Source organism: Caloenas nicobarica, chromosome 17 (assembly GCF_036013445.1).
Source record: "Caloenas nicobarica isolate bCalNic1 chromosome 17, bCalNic1.hap1, whole genome shotgun sequence".
In the NCBI taxonomy this organism is placed as follows: domain Eukaryota; kingdom Metazoa; phylum Chordata; class Aves; order Columbiformes; family Columbidae; genus Caloenas; species Caloenas nicobarica.
In genome coordinates, this window is record NC_088261.1 from 847,746 (window position 1) to 869,423 (window position 21,678).

A 21,678-nucleotide genomic window follows, 5' to 3' on the forward strand; every position below is an offset into this window, starting at 1 on the left:
CATATGTGCTGGCTTAATATAAAACTGGTCAACCTGATCCCTGCGAGATTGGCCTGATGTGGTTTATCTGTGTGTTAGCCCCTGCCAACGTGACAGTGATGAGGGTCACTGGTTCACGGCGGCTCTTACAGCGGGTTCCGCTGCTGCCGCTCGGCACGGCCCCTGCTCAGCGCCCGGCCCGGCGGGGGCTCCGGGCCAGCGCCTCCGCGGCCCCAGCGCTGAGGGGGCGGAAGGTCCAACAGACCCTTCTTTACCTGCCTCTTCGTGGGTGCTGTGGCCTAAAAACGACACAGCTTTTTAAAAAGTGCATCTTAAAAAAAATGCAGCCTAAAGGCTTGCATTAGGGCCAAGCTAAGAACCATCTCCCTGGGCACACCTTGCCTCGACTGCAGAAGGATATTCAGATACAATTCTAATAATAAAGTCAGATTAAAAAAAGAGCAGGAGAAAGAACGTGCCTTCAATCTTTCAGTACCTCAAAACTGCCACCAAAAGTCAAAAGCCTTACTGACCACACATTGCTCAACAGAAGTGATGCTAAAAAGCCCAAACCAGAAGTTATTCCTCTCTATTACAGATAAGAGGACTTTTCTACAAAGCCTTCCTGCTTATCAGCCATCCAGACTCTGCACTTCATGGGACATGTTTGAAAGAGAGAAGAGTAAACCACAGTGCATCCAAGAAGCCATCCAAAGGTTAGTCTCAATTAGTCAGGGTGAAGAGTTCACAATAATGTAAAAAGGTCTTTAATCTTGTCTGGTGTCCAACTTAAATCCCTGAAACATGACAAAAATGCTGGTATCTAACACAGTGGATGGGTTATTTTTGGTAAAGATTTCTCCCTGCAGATAAGCCTATGGAGCTAATGCTGCCGCCCTCTGCAAAATCAGCCTGACCTGCTCCTCAGCCCAGCGGGCACGGCCACTCTTCCCACAGCCCGGCACTTGTCAAGGCCCCAAATGCCTCCTCTTAAATCAACACATTCCCTCCCCAACCATCCTCCCGCAAAGCTGCAGATGCGAGAAAGCCCATTACATAAGGTGCTTAAATTCCCGCTGATAGCTCTAAGCAAAGCGCGTAAGGATGCTCTTAAGAACATCTTGTGCCTGCTAGTTGTTATTTTGCTCTGGTTTTCTGGCATCCAGTGAAGAACGTACTGAAAAATTGTCGTACGGTTAAATTTCTGGAGATTTTATGGGCATTCTGGAAAGCCTCTCACATGAAATGCCTCGCTTGCATTAAGCTGTGAGCACACGCAGTCTGTGGTTTCACACCTCAGCCGCCGTCCCTGTGTCCTGCAGGCCGGCAGGAGCGGGCACGGCGTTCGCTGCGGATCCCCGCGCAGGACGAGCCCCGTGCTGAGCTCGTGCCGTGACCCGCTCAGCAAACGCAGCTGCCAGGGGCACCTGGACCCCGGCACAGACAGGGAATATTTTCCAGGAGCTGTTGACTCTGGGGAGGGGCCTTCAGCTGGAACACAGCGATGGAGTTTAGGTCCAGGAAGCCTGCGGGACAGAGTTAATTTGCATACACACAATTAGCACATGTTCAGGATCTCTGCTATCTAGCAGTCCAGTCAGAGCCATGGAGATCCCCAGCAAAGGGCCAAAGTCCTCCGGGTCTGTTCCTGAAGATACGCTGACAGAAAAGATGAGGGGATACAGCTGCGGAAAGCCGATAGGCGTGGGCAGGTCTGCCTCTGCTGTGCCCCCAGCCAAAGTAAGGATGCACACACGTAAACCCGCACTCCTCCACCAGCAGGATCTGCTGCCAGCTGGATCCCCGTCCACGCGGTACAACCATCTGCCACGGGCTCGCAGGATCGACCCAACGCCAACGCCTCACCCTTTACAGATCTGCACAGACAGTCCCTCCTGCAGGCACAAGCCTCTCCTGCTCTGCTCCCCGTGTGCCCCGTGCTCCACCGCTTACAAGAAAGCAGGTCTTTGGCATAAATGCTAAATGGGGAACGAGGCAAGTTTCACAACCAAACAGGAGGTATTAAAACATATATATATATACACACATGAGGAGTCAGATACCTTCCTCAAATGGAACAGGTGTAAAGCAGACCCAGCCCCAGTCCTGCGTCACCTGCTCCCGCGGTCTCCGTGCTGGCAAAGCTCTGCCTGCAGCAGCAGCGCTGGGCAGCAGCCGATGGGCTCTAAAAACAGCTTTCCAGGCGTGATTGACTGGGGCCCCTGCTTCACGGGGAGCAGGGCTGGTTCAGACATGTTTCAGAAGATGATGACTATGTTCTTAAGTTACTTTTTAAGATGGTGACAAGTTATATGTGGGAACAAATATAATTATGTTTCTGGGAAGAACAACAGTAAAGGCAGAGAGGAATTTTTCCTGTGCTAAAGAAGATAAGCCAACAGAGATTTCAATCCATTTTTTCTGGTAGACATGACTCAAGTCCAGAACCCAGTAAGTATCAAGAGCCTTCTCCCACCAGCCCAAGAGCGGGGACAGTGCTCTGTTCACAGCACCTGTCCCTCCTTCTCCCCTCAGTTCCTGACTCCAGCTCTCAAGGCGGGCAGGACAATCCAGATCAGTGTATTTTTCTAGGTCCATGTTCAGAGCAACTTTTACCCACTGGAGACCACTACAGAGCTGAAATATATCTTGTGTCTCTATGGTTCCTTGTCCTACCTGTTGTAGGTCTCAGTTCAGGTATCTCTTTTCCTAGTTTCAGCCCACGATACTTAATCATTTATGCGTCATTTACAGTGTTAAACTACATGTACACAGTGCTAATCAATCTCTAGGATTCTGTGCCAGAAACAAGGACTCCAGCATTTCCTAGAAAAACACTTAAAAAGAAAGTTACAGAACAATACTAGCCCAGCTCCAAAGCAGAGCCTGCTCCACACTGGCCACCATTTGCTGTGATAAAAATCTGTCTGGCAACTGATTAGAGGAACAATAACAAAGAAACAGAAATAGCACAAGTTGGGGTGCGGGTTCAAACTTTCCTTACCCCTCAGAATTGTGTGTTACAGAGAGCAAACAGGATCCCAAACGCGAAGCTCAGGTTCAGCACCTACCTCCAGCTCCGCGAGGTCCACGCACAACAGCCCTTTCACGCTGCGCAGCACGACCGGCTGACTCTTATCGATGTTCACGGGAGCTTTAGCTGCTGCCCAATGCCATAAACAGTGCATTGTTATTACTATAATCTCTTCCAGAACTAAAGGATCTTACAAGCAGTCATTACTCTTGTTTTAAATATAGGTTTTCAAAGAAAGAAAGGATCCTGACAAGAAGACAGCAATTATAACAGGAAGAGCTTTCAAGCTTCACAATGTCTAGAGCAAGTCACTGAGTAAAAATAGCGTTCACTCTGGACTAGAGGAGTCAGCAGATATTTTAAATGAGAGCCGGTGCTCTATTTCTGACAGGAGAGCCTGGGAGCTTCTGTGCTTCCCTGCATGGCAGCTTTATTTGGGAGAGGGCTGGGGGGAGAGGGGAGGGGAAGAGAGAGAGAGAAAAAGAGCATTGTTCCTCTAACCCAGCTAAAAAACTGCTTGCAATTAGGCTGTTTTTCAAAGGTGTTATGTCACAGATTAGCAGAGTCTTGCAGTGCTCCCTCCAGCAACCCCAGAAATGCCCTGGGGGATCAGAGGGTTTCAAAGCAGCACAGCAGCAGGAGAGCCCTTCACGGGACCCGCTGCTCCCAACACTCCCCAGCTCTTCGCACCTTCTCCAACCGGCCTCAAAGTCCCCAGAAGAGAGGGCTACGTGCCCGCCATGAATACGCCATCACAATATTGCAGGGCTTCTTTTTCTGTGTAGCACTTTTTGGAAGCATTGAGAAGGAACCTCAGTATGGCTATTTCAGGTTTACAGTGAGCTAACAGTGTCTTAGAGATGGAAAGTCATTCCCCGGTTCATGTTGTCCGACAGCCACAGAACCAGCTGTGGGACTCCAGCGTCCCCGTTGTCACTGTCTGACCTACTCAGCCATCCCTTTAAAGGCTCCCGAACCGCCTCTCTCCCAGTCGTGTCACAGGCAGTGTGCACTACAGGAAAACCTTATATATTTCCTAACAACTAACCTATTAAAGCTCCTTCTGTCAGTGATTTCCATTTTGAAAGCATACGGCTGAATTGCGGTTCACATGCTGTATAAGATCTGAGCACCAGCAGGAATGATCCCATGATACCTGTAACATTTCTGAAAGACAACTCGTCACAGAGCACACGTCCCCTGCACTGTGCTGATGGCCGTGCCATGAACGCCATCAGTGGCTGCGTTGCTATTTTCTATGCAATGAAATAACAGGACACGCACACAAAAATATCACTGCAAGAACAGAGCAGTAGGTTTATTAGCCCAGCTATTTCCATTTCCCCAGATTACAGCCTGTTCCAACATGCCTACCGAAAAACAATTTTAATGACCCCGTCCTGTCCAGCTACTATAAATGCTGCAGAAGCTGCCTGCAGCTGCATGAAATAGGTGCAGAACTTTTAAAAAATATCCATACATTCAGAATCACAGAGAAATTTAAATGCTTTGTACACATATTTCTGTCCCAGAGAACAGAAGGAATATAGTTCATTACACTGGTCATTGCTTGGGAGAGGGTAGCAAGAGAGCATGGATGAAATAATCAACTGTCGGAATATGTTCTTACTGCCTCAGACCAAACCCGAACTTGTTCACCCCTGTAGTGACCACGTAAACCCCAGGGCAGCCTCAGCACGGGTGCTCCTGCATCAGCAGGATGTGGCAGATCTGCACCGTCCAGCTCCCTCCACCTCCTCCCTTCCCCCAGTTCTGCAGGCAGCAAAAAGGATTTTAAAAGAGCTACAAAGACATTCTTTTAGGCTCAGGCAATTCCAGTAACCTTAGAAACCAACAATAGTTGTGAGCCCAGCAGTTTGGCCGCAGCAACCGGCTGCTTTTCTGTTCCCACTGTCACTGCTGCACCTTTAGCTGCGCCACCCAAAACCTGCTGGGCTGGACGGTAATATCCAGCATCGCGTTCACAATAAATAGTAGTAAATAAAAGGAACAACTTGGTCCTCATTTCACCCGAATCTGCTCAGTTGCATCAGGACCAAGCTGGCATTACTTCCATGAAAATCTGCTGAATTTTTCACTTGGGCGGATTCCTGCTGAAGTCAAAGAAACTTTTTGCTTGTGTAAGGATCAAAGGAAACTGTATGAGAACACTGTAATCAGGCCTGCAGAGCCAAAAAGGGGAAAAAGAATGGAAAAAGCCTTTTCTGCTTTGTGTAGCCATCAGTGGACTGAGCTCTACTTACATTGCCATTAACGCCACACCGAATGGAACTGTCTCCCATAGAGAAGAGCACAGGGAAGCCACGCACAGTCCAGACCAAGGGAACAGCCTCCTGTCAGTGCCCTGCGGGCCCAGAGTTCCCAGTAGCCACCTGAACATGGCTGGGATTTCAGGCTCCTCTTCCAAAAACAAAAAAACACAAAAAAACCCCAACCAACCAAGAAAAAATTGTCAGAGAGAAGAGCTGGGGGCCATGGCTTATCTGGTCATTTTTATCCCAGCACAAGTGTCAGATTATTCTGTGCAGTAAAGAGGCTTGCAGTGATCTGCGTGTAAAGAATTAAACTGCAAAGATCAGAAGGAGCTGTGGTCTGCAAGTGTGAACAGCTGACACCGACCACCACAGCCCACCACAGCAGAGTTATTCATTCCATTCTTTGACACTGATGCAATGCGCTTTGGGATCGGTTTGAACCAGAGACGTCACTCGTGGGGGAAGGAGGAGGGTGTGTATAAAATGAAAAAACCTGCCGTGTTTCTAAGCAAAGACTCCCATCCAGTCAAAATCCAGATCAAAGTCCACCTGCCCATCACTGGCTGCAGGCTGCTTGGTCTTGTAGCCTGAGTGCTGTGTGAGGCTACGCAGCCGCAAGTCTGGGACAAACTCATAAACTCTGACCCCTTTTGCTAGTCTAAGTTTAGATGGACACAGTGCTATTGGCTATTTTTGGATCTTCCCTAATTTATAATTGTGGCGTGTATGCTTTTAGAAGTAAGAAAACTCTAGGCTGTAGCAACTCAACATTTCTGTCCATTTATTGGATATGTCAGTGCACAAAATTGTAACTTTTGGTCTTTTTTTGGCCAGCACTGGACACAGACTATAGTATGGCACGGTATTATTATTATCTAAAAGTAAGTGCTGAAGTTACGGTGTCGGGCAGGGGCTGTGTGGAGCGTTGTCCTCCCCTTACCTGCACAACTTCTTTCCTCACATTGACGATGTCCAGCCAGTCATGGAATCTCGGGTAGCTGTTGAGCTCTGCGGTCCTGTCGTTCAGGGGCACGCTCAGCTTGCACTGCCGCTGTCTGTGGATGTAGTCGATCAGCTTCACCTGGGGGGATCCACAAAGGACACCGTTAAGTTCCACGGGATCTGTTGTCATCTTCCTGGGCAATGTTTCTACAGAACCCAGCCCAAGGGGATGCTGCTCTGAGTGGGGTCTTTCGTGATATAAAAACGACACGCTGTTCCAGGCACTCAGGGAAACCCAGAGCGGGAAGCGGTTCCCCCACGCCAAGCACCTTCATTCCTCAGCATGTCAGCAGCAGACAGGACCCTGCAGGCCCTTCCCTGCAGGGCTCTGCTCCAAACTCAGACCAACTAAAGTTCTGTGCAGAGGCCGGTGATCATGGCAAAATACAAAAGGGCGTCCAAACCATTTGAGACAACAAATTACATTTAAAGGCACTGCACATGTACACGCAGCCTCATTCTGGATGCTGTGGGTATCGCTAGGCTAACCCACAGGACTCTCGGCCCTCTCATCCATTGCTCCTGTATGGTTATTATATTCTCTTAGAATATAGAACATCAGAGAGGCAGGAACAGCCAAAGTACCCAAAGACTCTGAGGCCTGTTATCCGATGGGCCTTTCTATTAGAAAAATCAACATTAAAACCAATCATCTTAAAAGAACAAAAATTCAGGCGGTTGGACTAGATGATCTTTGTACATCTTCTATTCTAAAGTTTTATTCCAAAGCTTTTATCACCAGACCATCTCATGCCGATGCACGCAGAAACCTTCACTTCAGACAAGAAAAATAAAACAACAAGAAAGAATACTATTTGTGCTGAGGGTTTTGTTTTATGAGCAATCTGACTCCTCGCAACTATCAGGTACAATAACAAGTTCGTCTCTGCCCACATACTTCTCAATTCAGACAGCAGGGCCATGGAGTTTGAGATTTATTGAAAAGTGGGTTAATACAAACAAAAGCGATTCAAACTCTTCATGCAACGAATACAGAAATAGGAAGTGGTGCTGCTCTTAGGAGAGGCGGTTGTTCAATAACAGGACTGCCGTGTCCTAGAAGGCTCAGCCTCCCTGTGCATTCACACTCTGACCACCCGGCTGACACCAGAGGAACCTTTTAACCATAACTTCCTAAAAGGCTTTGGAGTGCCAGACCTGAATGAAATTACTTTGGAAATCCCATCAATTGTTCTCAGTCTCAGTACCTCTTTTTATGAAAAGGGGATGGCAGAACTTCCTTCTTTCCACCCTTTGCCTGTTCCTCTGGTCAGCCCAAGCTGCAGAGCAGGGCGGGTTCTGCCGGAGCCGGCGATGGGCTCTGCAGAGCCCTGGGTGCCACCGCAGCCACGCTGCCCTCCGCCCTCTGCGCCGCTGCAGCCGGGTCAGCTCGCAGCGCCATCCACCAGCGGGACTGCGACTCCAAACGCCGCTCAGCTCGTTCTGCACCCGCGCTCCTCACCTCGGGGTGGCCAAGCTCCCCAGGAAAGCAGCAGGATTGTTTGCACAGCAATTGAAAGCGGTCCGGGCAGCCGGGACAGGCCTACGGGGAAAAGGGGCAGCTCGGCTCAGCCTGATTGTCGTCCGTTGTTTTAGTGTAGGACCTCCCATCAGGCCAGATTTATTTTCCTGGAAGAAGGAGGAGATACCAGCACACTCTGTAAAGCCAGGGCTCCACGCTCAGTTATATGTAGCACTAATTAGATGCAAATGCCTTAAAAGTAGCACATGACCCAGTATTAAAGCAGTGAGCTGCAGGCACTGACAGTGGCAAGAAAAAGTGTGGGAATCTGTTCTGAAAACCACGGTGGAAGGCAAGGTGGACTTAGCGTCTATTTATAAACTAAAAATCACAAGCAAAAGAAATTATACCAAAAATGTACGGCCCCACGTGATCCTGTTACAACGTGCAGTGTCACAAGGACAGCACGCTGTTCCTGGGGTACAGTCACTGCTCTCGTGTTCCCCACAGAACTCACGTTTCAACGTACCAGCAAAGCACCGCGCTCGGTGGGACCGAGGGGACCTTGGCTCGGGGAGCGACTCCGCTCCAGCTCTGAGCCTGAGTAACCGAACCACCTGTGTCCAGCCTGCCCACGGCTCTGCCTGCTTGGCTGCACACGCTCCCTGGAGCGCCCGCTGTCTTCAACTATTTTTGTACTGCTTAAAAAAACACGGGTTCAAATATTTTCACTCGACAAGCCCCATCCATAGCATAAACTCCTAAAAGGATACTGCTGGAAGGTACTCTCTGCAGCACCGATTTCAGCGTCAAATCTTTGTTCTTCATCGGGATATAACAAAAATGTAACTCTCAAAAACGGAAAAGCGGTCTGACAGCACAGATCTGAGTATCTTAGATTACCCAGTCTGGTTTTCCCATGATAACTCCTTCACATTGATTCTTCAAGTTCAAATTTGTTTTCCCCTAGTCCTATAAATAGTATATTTGCATTCTCTTCCCACCCTACATGCACCACGCTTCTCCCCTAGGATGAATTTCATTTTGTTATTTCCTGCCCAGTCTTCTAACTAAACTACATGGTTTGGCTTTAATAGCTGAGCTGTTGCAAAATCCTTTTCTGAGAATATAATAAAACTTCTGGGTTCAGTGACGCACATAAAAACCCACAAACAACATGCAGGTCTCCAACCACAAACTAGACGGAGAGATAAAGCCAACAGCAACCTATTCAGTGCCTGCTTGCCAAACGGCACATCCGACTCATGCAAATGGCGAAGCCGCGGCAGACACAGCGCTGCTCAACTCCTGGAACCCACCGAGACGGGAAAGAACAAGAGCAGGGATGGGACCGGGGCAGCACGGCCAGGACACCCGCACCGGACACCCGCACCGGACACCCGCACCGGACCACCTGCACCGGACCACCTGCACCGGACACCCGCACCGGACCACCTGCACCGGACCACCTGCACAGGACATCCACACCAGACACCCTCACCGGACACCCACACGGGACCACCCGCACAGGACACCCGCACAGGACACCCGCACACCACCTGCTCTGGGAACCGCACACCCAGCAAGGTAGGCCCCTGGATGCGCATTCATCTCCTCCTTACAGCACTTTTTAAATGAATATCCCTTTGCAGCATATGTGAGAATCAGTTTAGGAAAAAACTGTCCAGCTTGTACTTTTTTATTTATTTATACGAAGTAAACAGCATATCTCTTGAGATACAAGTCCTTCCCTATCCACGACCTCCAGCCAGCAGCTGGGAGTTCAAACGACTGTGAACAGAAACCAAACGCGCACAGTTCTCCAGCTGCACGTCGGCAGATGCGGCACAAGAAAGCAACGGCATCTGTGGAACCAGCTCATGGACATCAGGGTGCAAAATTCAGGAGTCCTTGGCAAGCAAGGAGACGTTACAAGCATGATTTGGAAGAATTCAGTACCCAAACTGCAGCCCAAATATTTCTGACCTCTGGTTAATTTATCAGAAATCACATTCTAACTTGTCAGAGAATGTTGTTAGTTATGGTCCCTAACCAAAGAAATTAAATTTCATGCATTTGGGGGTAAACTGTCTCTCAGCTTCTTGTCAATTATGTTTTATTCATGTTTAGAAAAGTGGCTTCTCACTCCAGAAGTCATTAACAGGCAAGCACCTTAAACCTATTGCAGTTTTTGCACTTGGCCAAAGCCCAATCAGTCAGAACTTAGTGCAACTGATCCAAATAAACTGATCCTTCCGAATATCAACAGTTTGAGACCAAGTTTGATTCAGCCCTACATTTCATAACCAAATGCCATGTTTTCACATTTTCACAAAACTTACAATGTTCTGCTCACTGATGCCTACAGCTTCTCTTGATGACTTGGAACGTACCCAAGGTTTAGAAGAGGTTTTTTTGCAATACTCAAAACAAACTATTGTCATTATCTAATCAACAAATCAAGTACATGTTCAAAAGTAAATAATATTTCTCCTGTCCCAGGAGATGAAATCTCACAGAGTCTGGCAGCATTTAAAAAGATGATAAATATGAGCTCACACCAATACTTCCAAGCCTACAACCACTTACTGCTTTGCAATTTAACAAGCCGGTGGCCGAACTTGTAAAAGGATCAGATCGATGTACAACCCAGCTCTTAGATGTGGCCAAGAGAAATGCAAATCATCCATCTTCCTTCAGACAGAAATTAATCAGGAAGGAACTGCTCTGTCAACCTCCTGCCCAGCCCAGAGCCGAGGCCGGGACGGCGCGGTGGGCTCCTCCTGCAGCCAGGTTCTGCATTGCCACCTCCTGAACCACGGGACAAACCTCCTGACCTCTGAGTTTGTCTGCAGGGACACTGGGGAAAGTGAGATGAGTCATTTTAAGGCATTCAATGAAAGTGGATTCACTTCACACCTTTAGCTGACTCTTATCTGTTTTCCCCAGTGCCATTATATAGACAAACCCTAAGCCAGACCAAGAAAAAGCCTTAAGCAACCTGAGCACTGAAGAGAACATAAAAAGTTCAGAATCTGACTTGTCAAATCTGCCTCTGAAGTCATGCTCTGCAACCATGTGAGAAACCGATAGAGATCTCAACAACCGCTCAGACACCAGCAGCAATGAGTGTACTTCAGGACACTTTCTTCAAAGTCATCTGAGCTAAAAAAGAAGAAAAAAGATGCAACTGAATTGATCGATGCAAAGGAAAGAAGAAAGGTGCAAGTGAGTTGATCCATGCAAAGGAAAGAAGTAGTGTTGCATTTTTATAGCAAGCTATTCTGTGTGTGAGGCTGCTCGCTCTGAGGGATGGGAGCTGAGAGCTGGGGAAGAGCCCGTGACCTGAAGGCGCTCAGCAGGGCCCCGAAATACAAAGAGCCAAAGAAATGCAGCAGGACAAAGTGCCCAGCCAGAGGAGACAAGAGTAAGGCCAAAGAATCATCACGCAGAAACAGTGCTGAGGTTTTCCTGGCCTGTCCTGCACAGAGCCAGGGGCAGCCGGATGAAGGATCACAAGACACAGCTCCTGTCTCGGCTCTGCCGGGATCTGCGGACACAGGACACGGCGCTGCACGCGTGCCGCGAGGCTCGCTGCCCCTCAGCCGTCCCGAGCAGTTCTGAGCCCAGGAACAGCCTGCAGCACCCTCCACCAACAACAGACACGCTGTCTGTGCTCCTGTACCACACGACCCTGCGCTGAGCTGCTCCTTCTCTGAACTCAGCTCAACAGCTGACCCACTGGACGCCCCGGCTGGCTGCACTGGTACCATCTGACCACAGCATCACTGGCAGCAGCTGAAGTCTCACGAAATCCTCATTCCCCTCTGTGTACAGAGCACTAGCTTGTCGCACTATAGGTATAAAGATGTCTTATAACGATGTGGACACTTCCCTTTCCAGTACACGGAAAATTAAACCAATGCCTGGTTTCGCCTGGTTTAAAACCAAATCTGCATGGTGAAATGGAGAGAGTGGGTCTGTACCCTTTTAACACGACATATGTTCATTTCACAGTGAAAACTCATCCAAACCTGTTCATGGAACGTTTTGTTCGACCACATAGAAAACCATCCTTCCCATCTGTGCTTTCATTAGGAACACTCAGATGGTGAAGGATTCAGCTGGAGTCTTATAATCTCACAAACTTCAGAGCTACCTTGAATCCAGCATGGAATTCAAACAACTCTTCTCAAGGCAAGCACAAGAGCAGCACAGGAGCAAAATGCACAATGCAAAATAAGACAAAAAGATGCAAAAAACATTTCATGGAATTATTTGTATCCTAAAAAATGAGGTCACTCAATTTCTCACCCATATGGTTTTGCCCTCAGAAACAACAGAGCTGAATCCACCAAAGGATGATATTTCAACATGTATCTTCTGCAGCCACATACGAGCAAGGCCAAACTAGCAGATTAAACATTACAAAGAAATATCTGGAAGCAGATTAATTCGTTTGAGGTGGTATCTGAGAACAGGAGCCCACATACATGTCGGACACTGACTTGCGATGTGTGGAATTCACATTGACTCTGGCCCAGCTGACTGGTTGAGTGAGCAGCACTCTGGCTGGAACGCCAGGCCTGGCTTCTAGCGCTGGCTCTGCCCAAACACGGCCAGAGCGCTCCCTGCCTCGGCTGTTTCCTACCCTGCTCTGCTTTGGTTATACAAGTGCAATCAAAGGCTCTGGGTACGTAGGCTGGGCCACAGGCACGGTCCCCTTTGAAAATGACAGCTTGAAAAATGGTGCCACTGCTTTGAATGCCATAAAAAAGAGGAAGAAAGATTAAAAATAATTTGCACAGAGTCAAGGAGCGGTTCTAAAAACAGGTCACAAAAGACCTTTCAGTCCTCTGATCTAACCACCAGATCATGACAGCAATGACCGTGATGGAGCTTCTGAAAAGCAGAGGAAATCAGCACGATGACAAGGATGGGAACAAGCACTCAGTGCCAGCTGCCACCACAGCACGGTGAGGCAGCTGTGCCAGCTGCCATCGGCAGAGGGTCAGTGCACCGAGTTCCCATGCCAGCCTCACCTGCAGCGGGCTCTGCACAGACACGGCTGCCAGCCTGCTGCTGCTGCTGCTGCACAGACACGCTGCTGCTGCTGCTGCTGCACAGACCTGCACAGACACGCTGCTGCTGCTGCTGCTGCACAGACCTGCACAGACACGCTGCTGCTGCTGCTGCTGCACAGACCTGCACAGACACGCTGCTGCTGCTGCACAGACCTGCACAGACACGCTGCTGCTGCTGCACAGACACGGCCGCCAGCCCACTGCTCCTGCAGGGCCTGGGTCTGGGCTGACTCATGGACTTTTGGGTTTGCTTATAAAGAAAAGGAAATAGTTTCTCAATGCATTGCTAAACAAACTGCAGAACAGGACCCTGCACAAGCCAGCAGAAAATTCTAGAGACAAGATATCCTCTGGGGGAAAAAAGCCTTAATAGAAATTAGTAAATAAAAGCACAGAGAGGCTGAGGGATAAGGCGAGATGGAACACCAGATGGATGGATTTTCCTTTGAACCTTCAGTCATGCCTGAGGATGACACAATAGCCACTGCCCAAACACTACAGTATGTTATTTCTGCTTTGTCAGATGATGCAGATAGCATCATTTCTGGGTCACTTGGAGGTCACATACCACCCTTTTTCCCTCCCCTCCTTTCTTTTTCATGATCCCAGCGACTAAGACCTGTAAACAGTCAGTTGAGGCCTCCCCAGCTAAGCGTAGGAATGGGAGGATGAAACTGCACACTCAAGTGGTTCCCTGAGCCTGACAACATGATTCTCTTCAAGGATTTCATCCCAGGGAGGCATCCGAGCCTAATGCAGCTGCAGGAACAGTCCTCTGCTTAAATATCAGAGATTTCGCACCCACTGCACACCAAAAATGAAAGCCCTCCCCCTTCCTTTCTAACCTGAGGACATGCAACTGCCAACAGAATGAGTGAGAGCTGTGCCAGCTGAGAACTGCACTCGCCATGTGCTGAGCACAACCCTGCTGCTGCCACATCCCATCTCCAGCCCAGCCTCCTCCCCGGCACCCAGCTCGCTTCTTGAGCTCTGCCACGCTTCATTAGGCTTCACTCCATCTCCATATGGAGCACAGGAACACCGATACTTTCTTCTGAAGGATATCATTACTCCAAACTGGCCTACAGACCTGTAAGGTTTCCCGTCCACTCACGACATTAGTGCATGTGCCATTTAGCAGGCTTACGGATTTAGTCTGCTATGAAGAGCTCTTCTGTCAGAGCGCAGCACACCTCCTGTTCTCACTCATTCAATTTGTTCCACGGGGTCCCCAGATCCTGTATCTGTTCACATGCGGCCAAATCTTAACCAGCTCACACTGAGTGACCATGTAGAAGAGCATCACCGCCAGTGTGGAACCTGGTCCTCAACAGCTACAGCTTCACAAAGCCTAGTTCAACAGCCTTGGCCCTCAACCAAGGTCTTTACCAAGAAGTTAACAAGTATCTGTCAGAAATGGAGTAGGCGGAGCTACTCATGCCTTTGCCAAGACAGCAAAAAGGATCTCCTGAGATCCCTTCCAGGGATTCTACACTGGCTGAGACACTGACCTGCATCGTAATGGCGCTGAAAGAAATCGGGAAGGCCTCAAGAAATCAGAGACTTCCATCTCCCTGCCCGGAGCAAAGATCAGCCCTGAATAAACCTTTCTTGAGAGTTAGGAAAGCCTGGGCTCAGCTCCCGCCTCTCCCTCCTCCGTCTTGCTCCCAAGCACAGCGCTGCAGGCCAGACGCCCCGCGGGCTCCAGCAGCCGGGCAGGAGCTTACACACCGTGACGGTTCCGCATCTTGTAGGCTTCAAGGCTCAGTCGCTAGTTTGTCAGAGCACACACCGTGCTACCCTGCTTGAGAGAGCTGGGGAAACGGGAGGAGTTCATGAGGTGTTCAGATCCTAATACAACACAGGCTTCTCAAAGTACTGCAGGTAAACAATTACCTGTCCAGTTATACAGAGGTGAATGCAGCCCAATCATAACACTAATACTATGCTTCTATAACTATTCAGTGTCGTGCCAAATCCATTGTATCTCTCCTCCCGTAAAGAAAACAACTACCCCACGTCCCCTGCCGGCTTTAGAATGACTGCAGCCAGAAAGCAGCAAGTGACAGAGATTACAAAAGCTTCATAATCTGGAGAGGAAACACCAGGTCATGTTTTGGGGATAAGAGTTGTGTTTCAACTCATGGATCTCTTTGTAAAATTCAAAACTTACAGTGCCCTTAAAGAGAATATCCTCCATCATTTTTATGATTGCACTGATCATTCTCACACATCTGCAAAAGAACCCTCAAGTACATTTGATTGTATGGTGGGGGAGGCGAGAATACGGAAACCAGCAACCTGTGCATGTGTAAACTTGCCGCACAAACAAAGAAGTAGATTACAGCAAAAACGTAAAGCCAGACACTTCCTTCAGCAAGGTCAGGAAGGGAATGACTAATTCTAGGTCCCCGTCATACTCTTGCACTTCCCTTTCCTCCCATCGCAAGCCTCCTCCTGCAGGTACGGAGCAGCCAGCTGTGCGCACGGCCGGGGCAGCACGCTGCCCGCTCCCGGCACCCGGGACAGGCGGAGGAACCGGGGCTTCTGAAGGGTCCAGGGGTTCTGGAGGGTCGGGGGGTCTGAAGGAACCAGCTCCTCTGACGGAGCAGTGCACTGCCCGGGATGCTGGCCCTAAGCCCAGAGGGGTTTTCATATTTCTCTTCCCCTTGCCTTCCCAAGCATCTCCCTTTCATCTCACACATTTCTATTTCTGGAGCCTCAATAAACCAAAATCCATTCAAGAACCTCCTGCCTCTTCCATTCCCTCAGGTGCTGGCTGAGTAATGAGGCAGATTGGCAGCTTGTTCTCTGCAGCAGTTGGACTTGTTAGCAGACCAAGGGAAGGAAACAAAACACAACAAACTCAAATCCTCTGCCTGTTTGACTCGATTATTTGAGCACTTCCAGAGCTGCACGTCCCCTCCTCAGACACACACACTTCCCCGGGCTGCTGCTGGGCTGGCTCTGGGGAAGCGCTTTATGCAGAAGTTTAAGTCTTTGTAGGGGCAAGTTGCAGGTCTCAGAGCTGAAGACATTCTGTCTCCACGCTCTGGGAAATCTTAGCTAAGGAATCTTATTCTGTGAAATGCTCCAAATTATCAGCTTTCCACCCGAAAGGATGGATCTATTTTGGCAAGGCCTGGGGTCGCATTTCTCCGCTCCCAGGCACTGTGTGAGAAAGCTGCCACGGCTCACCGCTCACATTTTGTTCTTCCAAAAATCTCTTTGAGGCTCTGTCTTACTGGCTAACATTTGCCTATAGCAACCACGTGGGGTTTCAGTCATTAGTTCAAGTACAAATGTAAGTGGAGTGGAGGAACTCAAATCCAGATTCCCACCTTACCAAAGAACATTTTTTTCTTTGTGACTCTGAGACTTTCATCTAAACTATGTCGTGCCTACTTAGAAAGTGGAGGAAAATAGAGCTGCTGACCTAGTAACAGTTGTATGAGGAAAAATACAGAGACTGATAAGCAGCAATTGGCCACCCAACAAACAGTACTTGTCCTAAAGTATCTCCTCTGATTATCCACTGGAGACGCAGCCGGGCAGGCGCTGGGCTGGGGGTTTGCGCTCCATCTCTGTCCAGACGGCTGCACCAGAGGAGGGACCGCTGGGCCACAGCCACCAGAAACCAGAGACAACCACGGCTGCTGATGAGAAAATAAAAAGCCATTGTAACAAGCCTGTGTGCTACTGGGTGATGGCAATACTCCCCTCCTAAGGAGCAGGGGAAACACAAAGGGATTCTATGTTGCATTTTTCTGCCTCTGAACTGACAGCTCCGAGTGCTGGATACAAACTCATTCCTTAAGCTTTGAGATCTTTCACTGCAGCCAACCAACTCTTTGTCATCATGCAAAGATCACTTGTGTTTTTTCAGACTCCTTTCGTTTACAGCCCTTCATCTTGATCTTTCCAAAAGGACACAACTAAGTCAGGCATTACTGAAAACACTGACTTCCCTGGGACGCTTTTGAAAACCAACACAGCACCTGCACAAGGCAGAGTCGAAATGGCACTGGTGCTCTACTCCGGCTCCTGCTGGCGCCATACAAACGCTGCAGGGGGCAACTCCTCCTCCTCTCTCCTCCGAGGAACAGGGCCAGGAACACAGAGAAGCCCACGAACGCTGGAGGGACCCAGCAGCGCTGTGACACCTTCTTACCCATCTCAGGCACACAGCACCCACACAGTCTTCCTAGTGGCTGGATCAGATGGTAGTTTGAAAACAGAGCAAATCAGCTCTTTCCAAAGCTCAGCTGTTCTGAGGATCTCCACAGACACAAAACTTGCATCGGCTCAGCCATCGCGTGACGAGTGATTCCCGAAGTACCAGCAGTATCCAGCTTCTAAATCCAAAATGTCTTAAACCAAAAAACTTTCTACCTCCATCCTTTCTCATAGTCTTATTTCTCTTTTGTGTTTTGGCACAGGGAATTTATAAATTCAACTAGATTGTTTACAGTATAAACCTGAAAGTGCTGCCGACTATTATTAGCTTTCCAGCTGCGACCCGATTCAAAAAATACTGACGTTATCTGAAACTAATTTCCCAGATTCACTGATTTCCCAGCTGACGGATTAGGTCCTGTTCGTGTTGTGTGTTGCCCTGGCAGTACAGTTGACATTAGAGCCTCGTGCTCAGGTTAGAAACGGGCATTTGGGAGCTCCGTACAAGCAGCCTGGCTGCCCCAGCTGGTCCTCAGCCTAAGGTTTGGTGTTCTGGAGTGCAGTTCTACAGCCTGCCTGCAAAAATCCCCGCACGCTGGATCTGGTCTCGGCAACCTTGCGGCTGCCAGTCACGTTCTCAGCTGGTAGGAGAAAGGGAGAGGAGTGAGCACAGTCACCCCAAAATAGGAAGCTACAGCATTGCTTACTACCTTGAGGACTCGCCTGCCCTTCCTCCTTTTCCATTACTCAGCAGACGTTCTTAAATCAGTTAGTCAGTTTTTAAATGCACCTGCCAAAACCGTATTTCACAGGACACGCATCCACCCGCGGAACTCAGCAAGGCAGCTCCTGCGTCCGCAGGGACCTTGCTGCGCTGACATCTGTAAGGGCAGCATTCCCAAAAATTCAATTACTGAGTTGCTTTTGAAGTCTGCTGCAGTAAAACAAGGCAAAACTACTGGTGTCGTGGGGTGGTTTTTTTGTTTCTTGCAGTGAAAATGGAGGAGGGAGATGGCTGACAAAACAACACGTTTAAAAAAAATAAATAAAATATGTCAACTGTAGGAAATTGCTTAACTGGAATGTGGCAATTTGCCACATTATCTGAAAGTGTCTTTTAAAACAGCAAAATAACTTTATTTTAACAAGCTGCTGTGGATTACATTTGGGGATTGTCAAAAAGAACAAAATACGCTGCAAGCCGCCCTGTTCAAAATGCTTTGAACCTATAAGGCAAGCTTCCCTATTTCAGATTTTAAGAGGAAAAAAGAAAAACCTTGGTATGTTCTGCCATGCAGTGGGGATCAGAGATTTCCAGTTTGCTCATGGATTGTCTGAGTTTATCTTTTCTCTAGGGCTGGGTATGTCATTAGTAAGTGCAAATCATACAGAGTTTGCTTTCCCAGTCAGCTCCTTCCTTCTCCAAATCCACACGTGTGCACCCCCAGCTCCCATGGACACCCCCCAGCTCATCTCCCCGTCCGTGCTCTCTGCAGCCCCTGGTGTTTCTGCTCACACACGGGCAGTCTCCCCAAACCAGCCCTCACGCAGCACGGTGAGTAAGCACATCTCACAATTAGGCTACAGCAAACGAACACAGATATTCCAGTTCTGCCTGAGGTATCCTGGGCTGAAGAGCTGCTTCCTCTCCCAAACACTCCCGATTTCCGGGTGTACAAGTACTCCCACTCCTGGTGTATTCACTCTGCTGTTTGCAGACAGCTCAAGATCCGTGAGATGTAACACAACCCGAGAAACCTACTTGTATGCAATTAAGAACAAGGGGGAACAGCATTCGGGGTAGCCAATCCCCCAAAACATGGGAGGGACTTTCCTGCAGTGGACTTCAAGTAGAAAATCCTCTCGGAAACCACAGGACCAGGAGTCAGTTGTTGTAATGAGAATGAAGGACTAGCTGAAGTAGTTCAGGTTTAATGTGAGATGTGGGGAGATGGTATGAAGCAGAAGAATGGTGTTGCAGAAAGGGTCTATTTATTGCCTTTTTCCTGGCTTTGCTTTGAAGCTACTGAGGTGAGCTATGTGCGTAAGTGAACTGTTGCACTCGGCCACAGAACTGCTGTTCAGACGCTGGGTTTCTTTGACTGTGTGTTGAATGAGGTTTTGTACTGGGTTAGTTCTCCTTCCTTCCTACTCCACTGCTGTCCTGCAGAGACACGAACAGAAAGAGTGAGGCAACAGGAAGAGCAGGAGCTGGCTCTATGGAGACAGAGCAGGATGTGACCTCTGTTCCCTAAATCAGGCAGAAATGGTCAGATCATGATATCCAGGCTGGTGTCTCCCTAAAGGAAAGACTATAGCAAGGACCAAAGTGAAGCTGTTAATCTTGGGTTAGAAACCGTGGATTTAATAACAGCAGTGGTGCTTTGTAGGATGAATTTAATTAACTGTAAAGAACTTAAATTAGTGACTATTCCGATGGACTCTTGCTAAACAAAGCTTAAACACTCCGGTACTTGATGGAGCCTCAACTCTGATTTTATGAAGTATTGGCGCAGCTCCTACCTGAGAGCATCCCGCTCCTGCCGCCGCGGTGCTCTGCTCACACGGGACAGTGTCTAAAACCTGCGTGACCTGTTTGTCCAGCTCACAGACAACCCTTCCCCTCGCAGGCTAGGCTGCCCTATAAACCTGGCCTTGGAATTTCACAGCCACTGTTTCCACGGGCCACCTGCCCCTGGTTCCCAGCACAGCATGCACATTACTGGCTGGAACAAGGCAAGGAGAGCAAATTACCATAAAGCAGTCTCATCTCCAAGCACAGATACTGTGCTGTACAAAGTGTCTCTTCAGCCTCAAATCTAAAAACCTGCTGTATTAGTATGCAGCAAAGTACAGCCGAGGGAGAACGTACTGCTAGTAACCAAGCACCCTTGCTAACTCAGCACTTCTGCGCTGGCTGTAGTTACAACCGGATTACTGTTGCTGGGACTGTACAAACACCAAAGATGGTACTCCAGTCCTAGAAGTTCAAATTTTGAGTGTAGTAATTGACCTAGTGCAGCCTCTTTAGTCTCTGCTCTAGAAGGCCACGCCAACAACTTCTGAACCTGCCTGTCTTCAAAGCCAGGACCTGGGGTGATCTTGTCTGTAGAGGATTTCTAGTGGTATCCTAGATAATAAGAAAATAAAGCAGTGCAGTTAGATGACTAGCTCGGTTAGTGGTAGCTAGGATGACTGAACTCCAGAGTAGCTACACCCACATACCATAAGGCTTGTGACGCAGCTGTAATTGCTCAGGCCATTGAAGTCAGAATAGCCACATCTGCCAGGGCTGAAGTCTGGCCCCACCGAGCAAGGCAATTCTGCATGTTTTATTCAGCTATGCCGTAGCTCAGGAGTTCAAACACATACTGAGGCAAAGCTAAGAACTGTACTTAACACATCTCTAGAGCCCAGAAAGGGCTGGTTTAGAGCTCAGTGCTTCTGGTGGGTCTCTCGTAGTGGAAGGGACCTTACTTGGTTTAGTACGGACGACTCTTGAACAAGCTCCTTGCAGTGGTTCAACTCCAGCTGGTTCTTCCTGTTTAGCTGAAACACTTGTGTATGAAGCTGAGTAAAACTGACCTACAGTTTGTTTATGCTTTCAAGAGTATATGCTCTGTGCTGGAAATTAGTACCTCTAACCAGACTGATTCTGTGCTACAATAATAACTGCAAATGAACTCTGGACCATCAGCTCCCAGCCACACTGGGTTACATCATGTTGCATAAATAATGGCGAAGTCTGGGGGAGGGGAACAGCCAGCGACAGGAGCAACCTGCCTTCTGCTGCAAAGGCAAATACTCTGCTGGCAGCTGCACAAACCTTCAGACCACTGACCTTATATATGAAACCAACAAACAGCAATGGGAGAAGAGAGGAAAAACCTTGTGGGTTACACAGCAGCTGAAAGGGACCAGGCTATAAAGCCAGCTACTAGATAGTTTCACCTGAGCTTGAACCTTGAGACCAGCAGATAACCTGTCAACCCAGATAAGCAATGCCAGGGCTCCATTTGCCTCACATCCATGCCATCTGGAACAGCCATTGCAACTGCATTTTTATTGCACTACGTCCTTTCTTATCTCGACTTCCATACTGTCCTGTCTCCCAAACACCAACTAACATCAGGACAACAAGCACTTTCTCTCAAAGGTGTCTGTCCAAGCGACTTGCCCAGAGCGCTCAGAACCCCTGGCCAGCAGCAATGCTCTCCCCAGCAGCTGGACTGCCTTCGGCTCCTTCAGCCGAGACTAGGACAGACTGGGACGGGCTCAGCTTTCACTTACTGACGGTAAAAACTCCCTTCTTGTCTGTAGTCATTCTGGAGAACAGTAAGGATAAAGAGGATGGGTCGAGCATGGGCAGTGTCCCTCTTATTGCAGGGGGGGAACTGTAGAGTACACAACTTCTCACCCCGATTGTTCACTCTGAGGAGCCTTTCAAAACATGCTGACACATCCAGTAAATCTACACAATAAGATTGTAAATTAGTCTTTTCCTTCACAAAAGGCTCATGACAAATGGCGATCTCCAATGAGATATAATGACCTGCTAAATTGTCTATTGGTCTCTTGGGGGGTTTCCAGGACCTTCCTCAACATCATTTCCTAAAGTCAAACATCTGCACTCAGCCACTGAAAGTCACTTTCCTACATGCTCTT

General features: G+C 48.6%; 1 protein-coding gene across 1 annotated transcript in view; it reads right to left on the reverse strand.

Annotated features, from left to right (window-relative positions):
• KSR1 (kinase suppressor of ras 1) overlaps positions 1 to 21,678 on the reverse strand; it is a 53,255-nt gene that overhangs the window by 18,689 nt on the left and 12,888 nt on the right. The window contains exon 2 of the mRNA XM_065646960.1: positions 6,230 to 6,370. Coding sequence (XP_065503032.1) covers positions 6,230 to 6,370 — 141 coding nt within the window. The remainder of the gene's footprint in view (positions 1 to 6,229; positions 6,371 to 21,678) is intronic.